Raw genomic sequence first — 12,501 nt, 5'->3', positions numbered from 1 at the left:
AGTAATTAACCTGCCCTGTGAGCAGAGCTTCCCTAAAGGCAGTTCCCGGTGAATTCCTGCAGCAAAGTGCTCCATGAGCATTTCAGAGCACAGAAAGCCGTGAAAATGCTCCTGTGCCTCTCTGAGGGAGATCCAGAGGGGCTCTCTGGAGTCTCTTGTATCTGGATCAAAGCCTCAGTGAAGGAGATTCAGTCAATAAAATCCACCCAGGAGTAGCAGCCTGGAGTCTACACCAAGCTGCCAAGGAGTTTGGGAGAGCCTTTATTTCAGCTAAGCCAGATGGCAGAGGAAAAGGGGTCATGTTGTCATTGCTGACTTGCATGACCCCGTGACACAGGGTGACCTTGACTTAAATAATTATCCTGCTCTCCCAAGTGCCCATCATTCCTGTTCTGTCAAACAGATCCACACAGCAGATCCAGGCACAAGTGAAAAGGAGGTGATGGATTTGTGTAATAATAAATAATTGTTTTTGAGAGACGGTGCTCAGAAATTGCTATTTTTAAACTCACTTCTCAAGCCCTGTGAGCAGCAGGAGCTCTGAGGGTAATCCTGTGTGGCTCCCATGTCTTCCTCCTGCTCTGTTCAAAAGAAATCAGTGTTGCTTGTCACAAGACTTCATTCGTTGCTGATGTCAAGAGTTTCCTAATGTCATTTGGAAGGTCCAGGACAAGGGGAATATCAGTGGCTTGTTGTGTGTTTACTGCTTTTCTCCAGCCTCTGATGTGGGGAGGCTGCATAACCTGCAGTCATCGACTGAGGCTGTGCTGGTATTTTAAAGGTCACTCCAGTAATTTTGTGCTTGCTTAAAAACAAACAAACAAAACCCCCCAAACTTTTAAATTCTGCACATAACAGAGTAGAAGAATTGCTGTTCTCTGCTCATTCTTTTGGGGAAGCAAATGTTTACTCTGCTGTCCCAGCAACCAGAGAGAGCTAGGTTGGGCAAGCCCAGGGGCCGGACACTGAAATTTCCTCTTGAATAACACTCCTGAAGTTCCTGTTCAAGTGGTTTTGGAAATTTTTGTGTTGCTTGGGTACTTTGTTTTTAAGAGGCAGTGACACCCAGAGAGAGGGAGAATTGTCACAAGAAAAATAAACCTGTGAGAGAATGAGAAAGACATGAATCATGAGGAAAATCAGTGGCTTTGAATTTTAAATCATCTCTGAGCAGCATCTTAAATCTTGCCCCTAAAAGGGTTTATAAAATGACTTGGGATTTGTAAGCAAGTAGGGATCTGAGGAGACAAATGAACTTTTAATACAGCATTTCAGTGATTAATGGTAGCACAATTAAACTGAAATCACTACAACTAACAGTCCTTGTTTTTCTTTTGTCTTTCTTTTTCTTCCCCTGACCTTGTACCAAATCCTTCTACTCCCGATGCATTGGGGAACAGCAGAACTCACCCAAAGGTAAGGACTTTTATCAGTGTGTGAGAGTTGTCCTATCACTTGCTCACTCTTGGGTTATCCAAATATTAAAAGCATTTTGCAGAGCTCTGTCACTGATCAGCTGCTGAGTAAGAAACTCGAAGCATCTCCTTGCTGCAGAAATGCTCTGTACAGCCCGTGCCAAGAAATGAGTCAGAGGAACAAATGAGAACATCCACCCTCAGCACTGCAGACCCTGAATGGAGGATATTTGTTCTTTGTGGGCTTTTTAAAAGCATTTTCTGGTATTTGTGTTAAAGCAAACCAATTTTGTTTTTCTGGTCCCGTGACTTCGCGCTTGTTCTGAAGACTCTGCCCTGGCAGATCAGGGTTCAGCTCCATGGATGTGCTTATACAGCCAGTGGTGTTTTACTAAATGTTCTGAAGGCTTGGGATGCTTTAATAATATGTTTAGCTGTAAAATGAATTCAAAGTAAAAAAAAAAAAAAAGAGCACCTTAATTTTTAATATACAAGTTGTTGTTACCTCAGAGGATATAAAATAACCATTTTATCTCTTGATGCTGGTACATCAGTGTAGTATGGGGTGGGGGGAGAAACAATTTATTTTTGAAGATAAGTTATTTAAATTTCAAGGCTTTTGCTATGTTAAGCATTTTCATAAATGTTGGTAGTCAGCAGTGTAGCAATGCAGGACATCCACAGGGTAAAGTGCAGCTTCCATTAAGCTTAGAGGGGAAATCCACAGCCAGAGAGCCCCACATTGCACTTCCCTTTTCCTACATCCTACAGAATAAATTTTACCCGTGTGAATGTAGGTCAGACATTACCCTAATTAATATTTTTCCTTGCTGCATACCCAGGGGAGCTGTTTTTGCAAACATCTGTCCCAAAATACACATTGTATTATTTCAGGTCATCTTTCAGGACAGAAGGTGCCTGTGGACCTTTTGGTGGATTTATGGCCAAATTGAGAGTTTTCTATTAAAAATATTATAGTGCTGCTCTTTTTATGATAAAACTGATCTGCTTTCTATTATTCTTTGCAAATATTAGACTTTGATGTCTGATTTGGTTTGTCATGGAATGTAAATAAATACATACTCCTCTTGTATGGAAAGAGCTTCCTACCCTAAGGCTTGTTTTTAATTTATGCAGACAAGAGGCACGGGGAGATGGGAGGCAGAAAGAGCTAGAGGACATCTGTCAGTTTGCAAAAGAGAAACTCTGTTGAAAAATGAATTGCAAGGATGGGTTTGGAGGGAGAAATGGAGAGGTCCTTGACATCCACTGGGTTGGCACATGGGAGAGTAGGGTTGGCACAGAAAGGAACAAATAGAAACAAGGAGCAAATAAATCAAACTCCTGGAAAATAAGGAATTCAGTGGGAATGTGTGTTGAGTTCAGAATGTCAGAATGTGAGTAACATGTTAGATTTGGGAGCAGCTGTTCTAAGTTGTCCTGGTTGTTTCCCTGCAGGTGTTTGCATATGATCACTGCTTTTGGTCTATGGATGAATCTGTCAAAGAAAAATATGCAGGTAATAATATTTACTGTGGCTTGGTTGTCTCCAAGTGGGAATGATCTGATTAAAATACAGTCCTTGCTGCAGGGCACAGGCCATATGGCACAAAGTGTGGTCCCTTCTATGACTGGCTGCTGTCAAAAGGAAAAGGGAAATCTTCAACCATTCCAGTTTGACAATAGCAATGGGCACTGCCACCCCTTTGCAGTGCAGAGAGTGGAGAAACCCAGCACATTGGTGCTTTACTTCTATTTACAGCTTTATTTAAAATACTGCCCCAACTCCATCATTTCAAATGCATCAAACACATTTATTTATTTCAAGTAGCATTGTTATATGTTATTTCATGTTTTTCAGTGCTGATGGGAGTTTGGCATCATAGTAAAACCTAATAAAGGAATATTAATAAAATATCGATAAAAGCCTAATTTCATTTAAATGTATGTGAATTCAGATGCTTTAGTGAGAATGTGTAATGTATTCAATTAAACTTTTTCTATGTATTATTATAATGCTTTTTGGTATATAGCTATGGTAAAAGATGAACTATATTTGGACTTATTATTCCTATAATTTATGCCTTTCATTGTTGTTATCCTTTAAAATTTGGGATCAATTGAATTTATTTATTTCATAAAAATCATGAGAAAAATCAAAGACACATACACTTCTTAATTTTAATTTCTTTAACAAATAACTAATGAATAATAACCTGTTATGGCACTGAGAAAAATGTGACACTTTCAGCCATACAAATTACAAAGGAATGCTTTGTTTCTCAAACTGAAGGTGGTGCCTGTATAACTGATATTTTGGTCTGTTATACAGTGGAAGTGTTACCCCAGCTGAGCTTGGCACAGCTCTTGGTGCTTTTGATGGGGAATTGGGCATGGATTTGGCTGTAATAATCTAAAGGAATTCAATGAGAGAAAGGAAGAGCTTAAAGGAACATTATTTGAGAGGACTTTTCAGTCCATAAAGTTCTGTCACGCCTTGTTCAGACTTGAGTTTTTCTGGTTGTAAAATTAATTCTGAAAATAGATTTTGTTCAAGTAGTTACTACCCAGATATTTTAAGCCTTCCTTCCTCTGCTTGGAAAATTACCCAAAAAGCTCAAAGTTCAATTACAAAAGAAATGAAACACCTTACTTTTTACCAGTGCAAAATACCCTGTGAATATCCATATTTTCACATACTTGTGATTCGTTCTCTGCAAAAATCTCCTCGTGATATTATCCAATATCTTACACAGTAAAATTTTCCAGTGTTCTGCTGATTCCCTTGGATTAAAATCAATTTACTGTCATTAAAATGCACAGCTTGAGTATATTTTGAGGAGGTGCCACTCCCCAGCAGATTAAATTCTGCAGTTGGTCGTAGATTCTCTGCTGATGAAACTTCTGGGTATGAACCTTGATAGGATGTTGTTTTAAGCACATCCAGGTATATCCGTGATAATCCCAGCCCCTGATTTTTACAGCAGCATGAATCTGGAGCACATCTTCTGCTCCTTTCTAGGGAGTGAACAGTGGATGTGATTTAGGCAGCAATAGCAGGAAAACCCTCACAGCTTTTACCTAATTGTTGAAGAATCCAAATCAAGGGACAAAAAGCTCTTGCTGTGTTACAGTGTTGGCTTGTGTGTTCTGTTTTCTAGGTCAAGATGTTGTTTTCAAGTGCCTTGGAGAGAATATTCTTCAGAATGCCTTTGAAGGCTACAACGCTTGTATCTTTGCCTATGGGCAAACAGGTGAGTCCCAGAGTAAGGGAGAAAGGTGTTGTGTTCTGGCTGGAGGTTCTTTCCACGGCTCTTGTGACATTGTTTGAGGAGAAATACCTTCTAACGTGGATAAGAAATGTTTTCCTCTTTTGTAACATCAGATATGAGGTGGGCAGGATGAGAAGCAAGGTTTTGTTGCTGCTGGCTACCCTTATTTCTCACACTTCATATGATAATCTTTGGCATGACCATGCTTGTCCTTGAGCTCAGAGCATTGCTCAGATTTTTTGCCTCTGTGGTTAAAATAATCTTGGATTGTCATTTTAATGTAATATTTAAAGAGTAATATGAAGAGTTTTCCCATTAGTGCCTTGTCATCTACAGTAAGACTGTATCTACCTAAAAGTTCTCCAGCACTCTGAACCAAATTTCTAGTTTTCCTTTTAATTAAAATAGTCAGTGGTGTTCGGGTTACTTTAAAACAGAAAACTGAACATATACCTTTCACTGAAATGCAAAAAAAAAAAAAAAACAACCAACAAAACAACCTCTTTTATTTCCTATCAATATTCTGCACAGCAGGAAGCTTTATTGCATGTTCTCTAATCACAGCTTCCCTCACACAGGGTCTGGAAAATCCTACACCATGATGGGTACTGCTGATCAGCCTGGATTAATCCCTAGACTTTGCAGTGGACTCTTTGAAAGAGCACAGAAAGAAGAAAATGAAGAGCAGAGTTTCAAAGTGGAAGTATCCTACATGGAGATTTACAATGAGAAAGTCAGAGATCTCCTTGACCCCAAAGGGTACGGAATTTGTGTGTGAATGGCACTGTAGTATTTGTCCTACACTCCTCCTTTACAAAACCAGTTTGCCTTAATGGATCCCATCTAAAACATTTGCCTAGGATGGCTTTTGCTGCTTCCTGATCTCAGCATCTCCTCATTATAAATCAGAATAAAGTAGCAAGACTAAAAGCTTGGAGCAAATGTACCTTTTGTGAGGTGACAGCACTGTCTGTGTCAGCTTTTTATGTGTTAGAAAGCTTTTTTGTGTTTGCATTCTGGCCCTTGCTCTGTGCTTCAGTGGGTATTTGTGAGGCCATCCTGTTTGAGATGTGTCAGTGAAAAATGGATTTTGTGTAAATGTTGTCTTAAGTCAGTCATGTGCTTATAAATCCCTTTTTTTTCCCCCCAACCAGAAGCCGTCAGTCATTAAAGGTTAGAGAACACAGTGTTTATGGCCCTTACGTAGATGGCCTATCCAAACTAGCTGTTGCTAGCTACAAGGTAAGGATCAACTTTATGAAAGGCTTATCTTGACATCCTAAACACCAGGTGCTGTCCCTTAAGATGGACAGAATTACTAAAATGCTCCTTATCAGTAATCTTAGAGCAAGAGAGCTGCAGATTGTTGTGTTGTGATCCCTGTGGAGAGCAGGGCTGAGAGCAGAAACTCCCTTCATCTCCTGCTGCTCAGTAATTCTGGAAGTAATTCAGCTGTTGAATGGAACAGATTTCCTCTCAGCATTAAGATGAGTGCAAACTGTCATGAGAAAGTGTTCTGTGATTAATTACAGGCCCAGGATTAAGCAGAGACAAGCTTTCAGTGCCCCACTGTGTCACTTTTTGCCTGTCATGTTCTACTCAGTAATTTCCCTTCCCAGTAGCACACATTGGAATTATGAACTAATGGTTGTTTACCAAGCAAGCACTTGAGAGCATCACATGAAACTGGCTTGCAGGACAGTAAATGTTTATAAGTGCATTCACAAAATGCCCTGTTTTTTAAGGAGCATTAACTTACTGTGGGGAAAATGGATAAATATGGGATGGAATCTGTCAGCTTAACCAAAACATGAAGACAGTGCAGTTGCAGTTTCTCCAGGTGTTCATCCAGCTCTCCTTGGTGGTTTCTGCTAAGACAGGACACGTTTCATGCTTTGCATTTCCATGTTGCCCAGCAGCTTTTTGTAATCCAGAATTTGGAGTCAGTGGTCTGTGGTGGTTCTTTGTTTGTTTATTTGAGTTGTTTTAGCATCACCCAGCTAGAGATGCAGAAGCAGAAATTTAGCCCAAGACCCTGAGGTTTTAACTATTTTACAAAATTGCTGTGAAACCCCAAAGCAGGGGAGCTGCACCTTTCTCAAGCATCACAACAGATCAAACCACTTAATAAGCTCTTAAAATTCGGAGGAATATAATGACTCTTCAGTATGGTTCTGTTTTATAAACCTCTGAACCTTCTGTCAGTATTCCAGATTCTCGAGACCATGACAACTTGAGGCTAAAATGTGACAGGGTCCAAACACAAATTGCTGTTTCCTCACTTCTTTCTCTGCTTTTGAGTGTTGCTGTGTGCAGCCAGCTGCATTATTTTTGTTGATAATTTAATATCTAGGTTGAAGAGTGGGTGAAGTCATGACACTGTGGAGTTTCTAGGCTTTAAAGGGAGGGATCATTTTGATTTTTTTTCCCTCACGTTTTTCTGAATAAACAAATGGGAGGCTTAGCAAGAAAACACTGTATTTGACCAAGATGAGATGATTTTTGGAGTTAATTGGAAAGTATGTCAATGCAGATATGCTCATGGCTGTGAAAATTTTATTTAGGACATCGAGTCCTTGATGTCTGAGGGCAACAAGTCTCGGACAGTGGCTGCCACCAACATGAATGAGGAGAGCAGTCGGTCCCACGCAGTCTTCAAGATCATCCTCACCCACACCCTCTATGATGTGCAATCAGGGGTAAGAAAATCCAGCTGCAAGGTCCAAATGTCAGCCTGGGATGTGTCTTTTACATTAATGTATTTCACAGGAAAAGAAACACTCGGAAGCAGCAGTTTGTAGTACAGGCTAAAGATAAAACAGGTGAAAAATAGAAATACAGCTTAGTGTACCTCTGGTAATAACCCTTCCCTTGGTTATTTAATGCAAATTTGTATAAATTACCAGCTTTCTAAATTAATACAAATGTATATAAATTATCAACTTTCTAAATTGAAAAAAAAACGCTACTTTAAAATATTTTGCATTGTATGCCATTAATGATTTTATGTGCATATATTAAATATTGAAAAAGCATTTAAAGCTGCAAATATTTTAATTTAAGTTTCCTTGGAGGGGTGTGTGAAATACATTATGTCAATATTATTTAGTCCCTCACAGAAAATGGTGATAAATTGGAATTGAAATAAGAATCTTCAAACTTCATTGATAGATTCGGTGCTTGGACAATTCTTTAAGATTTTCAAAGCCTTGGAGAAATTTTGAGTGTCCACAGATCAAATCTGAGCCTAAATATTGAATATATTGGAAAGCATAATGAGAATTTGGGCTTTTTTCCCTCCTAATTTCTCAGTTTCCACCAATCTCCTTATCCACACAATTTTCCTCATTCTTTATTTGGATTTTTTTTTCCCTTTTGCACTTCAAACCAGCATCATACTGTGCTGAATTTTTTTTTTTTTTAATTTTTCCATAATTTGTCATTCCACTTTTGCTGTGGCTCTTGTGCATACTTTTCATACCTGCTTTTTGTGTGGTCCTGCTCAGCCTGGATGCAGAGTGGTTGTGACTATCCACGTTCTCTGCACCTTCCAGTGACCCCTGTGTGAACTTCTGCAACAGATTTCCCTGTCCTCCCATCTGCTGGTCCCTTCAGTCCTAGAAGTGACACGTTCCATGATCACATCATGTTTTGATAGGTTTAGGGTGACGTTTTTGAGAGTTTATTGATTTTAATTATCCCATTCATTTATGGGAACGCAGCGCTTTGCATTGGGATCCTGGGGTGCTGAAGGTGCAGGTGCTACAGAAGAATGTGATGTGAGGAAGCTGTTCTCAAATACAGTTGGCTCTTCAATTTCAAATTGAATTAGGGAGTTCATGGGGTGTTTCAGAATGCCATTTTGGGTCAAATGAGATGAAAGGATTTGTAACAAAATCTGTGTTACAGGTTTAAATACTCACATAGCTGGGGTCATGTTCCACGAGGCTGATAAGGATAAAGGAGACTTCGCAATTGTGATGATTTATGTAAATAATAACATGCTTTTCGTCAGGTGCATTCCTGGTCACTGAAAAACAGAAGAAACTCTGGTATAAAATCTGAGGATTTCAGGAGATGGTTTTTAAGATGGGATTGTGAACCTCATGTCTTTGCTTGTGAATCCTTTGGCATAATTCTGAGTTTTTCATGGTTCAGCAGTTCATTAGTGTGCACTGTGTACATCTCCTCTGGAGATTTCTGAGACATCTGAAGATACCAGAGTACCTAATTTCACATCATCCATGCCTTCCCTGTTGTTTCTGAAGCAGCAGGTAGTGGCTTAGCACAGGACACTGCTCAAATCCAGCCGTTTTCAAAGGGGTTGGAGCAAGAATTTACACCAAAATGAAGTTTGATTCCTGTTGTAAAATACATCAAACAGTGTGGCTTGATTGAAGTGACCTAACAGGGGCTGTTCTCTGGTTCCTTCCCCAGACATCAGGTGAGAAGGTGGGCAAGCTCAGCCTGGTGGACTTGGCAGGTAGTGAAAGGGCAACTAAAACTGGTGCTGCAGGAGACAGGCTGAAAGAAGGAAGCAACATTAACAAGTAAGACTTTGAGATTATTTGTTTTCATTTTTTCATCACCATTTCCTGCTAAATACAGCCTACTTGTAAAACAGTATGAAGCTCCTGTAGGCAATTTTCTCCTTTTCTTCTCTCTACAAAGCTCCTGTAGTCAGTCTTTCCCCTTTACTTCTCTCTGTTTCTCCTTCTGATATGCAGTATTCTTAGATACAGGAATAGATCTCCATATTTTTAAAATATATTTGTGTTCCTGCAGCTGCCATGAATTTCATTGTGAAGACCTGATTATTAAGACTGAAAATATACTGAAAAAAAATAGGAGTGGAGCTTTTGTGAAGAAAGAATGATCAAGATTAAACTAGGAATTTTTTCCTCAGAGCATATTTTCAGAGGGAAAATCACTGTCTAAATATGCATTTGACTTATGAATATTTACCCTTGTTAATAACTGCTTGTGTTCTCTGGGCAGATCCCTCACAACTCTGGGGCTGGTTATTTCTGCCCTGGCAGATCAGGCTGCTGGCAAGAACAAGAACAAATTTGTTCCATATCGTGATTCTGTGCTCACTTGGTTACTTAAAGTAAGTAAGTTGTTTTTTTGTTTTTTGTTTTTTTTAATCTTCTTTTTTAAAAGTGAAATAAAAGAGAGGGAAAAGGGAGAAGAGTCTCATTGAATGAAATCAAAATTCTGTGCTTTTTGCCTCATTTTCTGGGTTTAATGTTAACTGTAATTGTCTTTGGAAAATGAACTGGATGTAAGCCATTGCATAGTTTCTCTCTGCAGACTAAATATGTGTCTTCTGCTGACCTGCAATGGCCTAAGGATTAAAGAACTTTAAAAATAAAATTAAAAGCAGTGTATATTTTATGGGTCAGAGTAAGTACAGCTTCACACACAACCTTGGGGCTAATTTAATTTGGGTTATTTCTGCATACAGCTGATTTTACATACTGGTATGCTTAGCTCTGGAGATGTTAAGACAATTACCTTTTCCTAATTGTCTAATTTAATTGTTAAGATATTTTACTTTTGTCAGCAGAGTATAATTGCAGAGCATTATCCCGGTTGCAGTCTGAGGAACAGGTCAGGAGACTTCAGAGATGCTGTGTGAAATGAGCAGTTAAATCATTTTCTGAACTGTGCAGGACTTCTATATGATCTTCTTGTTGTTGTTGTTGTTGGGGAAAAAGACAAATTTCTTGGTTTTTTTTCCCTTGTGCTCTGTTTAGTTGTTATCCAGGACCAATTGAGATACTTACTGGTAGAAGGAAATAATATGAAAAGAAACTGACTTGTGGCATCACCAGCCTTTCTTTGTCCTCTTACTTTTTGTAGGTGCTCTGGCTAGTCCTTGTTGTCTTGGGTTCCCTACCCTTTCTTACCAATGTTTTCAGGTGTTGTTTAAATTTCACATCCTTGGGTTTAACTGCACATGTGGAAAGAAAAAGACAAAGTGACTTGCAGGTTGTACAGAAGTGTGGAGAGAAAAAAAAATAGCAAGTTTTTCCTTGCAGAGATTGGAAAACAAAGTTGTATTCAGTGCTTAAGTAAAACAAAATCCCTGCTCCTGTAACCTCTTGACACACAAGCCTTCATTTTTCTCAGTGCTTTTAATGAACCTTTTAGCATGGCTTGTACAATTACTTATCTTTAACAGATCTGGACATCAAATCGCCACGTAAAAATCTAAATGGCACAACACAAACAGTGTCTAAGTAAAACAAGTTATCAGAGTACAGTGCTCTTGCACTGAGGCTTTTTTAGTGTTTAAATACAATTTTCTCTCTCTGTATTTACACTGAGTTTTTTCTCTCATTGAGAAGAAACAAATCGTTTTTTTGGCTCTCTGCAATTTGACAACAAAACCCCTCCGCAGCTTCGCTTCGCCCTGGTGCGCTCGGGGTTCCCGATGTGGCTGCAGCAGGGTGGGAACCTCCCTGATGAATTTCCAGCCTTGTTGGAATTAGTTCTGCTGCTCCATTTCTAAACAAATCCAGGGAGCAGACTGCAGTTCCTGTTCAGCACCTGTCTGAGGCATTGTGGCTGCGGTCGGACGCGGCGCAGGAGCGGGAGCTCACTTTTGTTCTGCCTCCTTTCAGGGAAACATCTTTGTGTCCAACATCAGCCACATTACTGCCAACAAAAGGGTTGGGGGCTTTTGGGGTTTTTTAACAAACAAGCTCTCATTGAAGCTGTGTTTTGAGAGGGGGGAAATTTAAACTCTTTTTTTTTCTTTTTTTTTTTTTTTAATTAGAGATCAAAGAAAGGATTTATTAGTTTAAAGAGGCCTGTTTGGAGAAGCCATGAGATGGTGGGCTGAGCTTTCTCCCTGGCTTTCAACTTGTAATTATGATACCAAAGCAGACTAAATGTGTTCTAACTGCAGAAATACCTGTCATACACTGTCTCTCCACAAATCTGAGAAATCAGTTCAGGAGACCTCAAGATCTGAGACTTTTTACTTAATTTTGTTGAGGATTTTAGGCAAAAGTGCCAGGTGAAAAATACCATTGCTTGAGCAGTGGCATCAGGTTATGTGCAAGGAGCACAATAGCTTTGTCAGTTCTGTAACTTCTGGTTTTAATCAAATCATATTGGCACAAACATCTTGTTTTCCTGTGTTAATCAGAAGCCTGATGGCTGCTATGAAAAATACAATTTCTGATCTCTACATTTTGAGTTGTTTTCACATTAATCTTGCTGCTAGAGGAGAAAAAGCTAGTTAATTCTTAAAAATAACTTCTTTATTTCCATTCTTTCTCTTTTAACACATGCAAGCCCAGCCATACCAGGCTGGTTTACAGACTCTTTTCACTAATGAGTGGCTGATTTGCTATTTTTTCACCTTTCTTGCTTATCATTAAAGAAACCAGTGAAATCAGCTCAAGGGTTTTATACATAAAACTTTATCAGACAGTCTGGCACTGGGCTTGAATTGCTACAAGAGGGACTTTGCCCAGTCTATAATGGGTGTATTGTGGGTTCTGGTGTATCACTGTTACAGCGTTCTCAGCTGCCTCTACAGCAGAGCTGTAATTCAAATAATGAATTCATCCTATTTTGGAGCTAATCAGTGCAGTGAAGGACATTCCCAAAGTGCAAAAAGTTAAGGTTGGATTTAGAAGGAGAAGTACCTGGCCAGCTCCCTGCCAAACTCCAGCTTTTTATGCAGAACAGGGATTGCAGGTTCAGGGTGTCACCCCTAATTTTTGGCCAGGAAATCCCACTGACTGATTCATTACTGCTCCTGTTAGTATTAAACTTTTCAGTTAAAAAAAGCATTT

The 12,501-nt window shown here is 39.3% G+C and overlaps 1 protein-coding gene across 4 annotated transcripts in view; it reads left to right on the top strand.

Moving 5' to 3' along the window:
* The window catches only part of KIF13B (kinesin family member 13B), a 118,608-nt gene that overhangs the window by 45,380 nt on the left and 60,727 nt on the right, over nt 1-12,501 (top strand). For 2 of the 4 annotated variants that reach the window (XM_041714966.2, XM_072926259.1), the window contains exons 3-10: nt 1,401-1,416; nt 2,874-2,934; nt 4,577-4,669; nt 5,266-5,446; nt 5,842-5,929; nt 7,252-7,386; nt 9,125-9,237; nt 9,686-9,797. In XM_041714966.2, the coding sequence (XP_041570900.2) occupies nt 1,401-1,416; nt 2,874-2,934; nt 4,577-4,669; nt 5,266-5,446; nt 5,842-5,929; nt 7,252-7,386; nt 9,125-9,237; nt 9,686-9,797 (799 nt within the window). Of the gene's footprint in view, nt 1-1,400; nt 1,417-2,873; nt 2,935-4,576; nt 4,670-5,265; nt 5,447-5,841; nt 5,930-7,251; nt 7,387-9,124; nt 9,238-9,685; nt 9,798-12,501 lie in introns of those variants that run through there. The other 2 variants (XM_072926260.1, XM_072926261.1) reach the window with 2 other exon arrangements.

Source organism: Taeniopygia guttata, chromosome 3 (assembly GCF_048771995.1).
Source record: "Taeniopygia guttata chromosome 3, bTaeGut7.mat, whole genome shotgun sequence".
Classification (NCBI taxonomy): domain Eukaryota; kingdom Metazoa; phylum Chordata; class Aves; order Passeriformes; family Estrildidae; genus Taeniopygia; species Taeniopygia guttata.
This window is presented reverse-complemented; position numbering and strand designations above follow the sequence as displayed.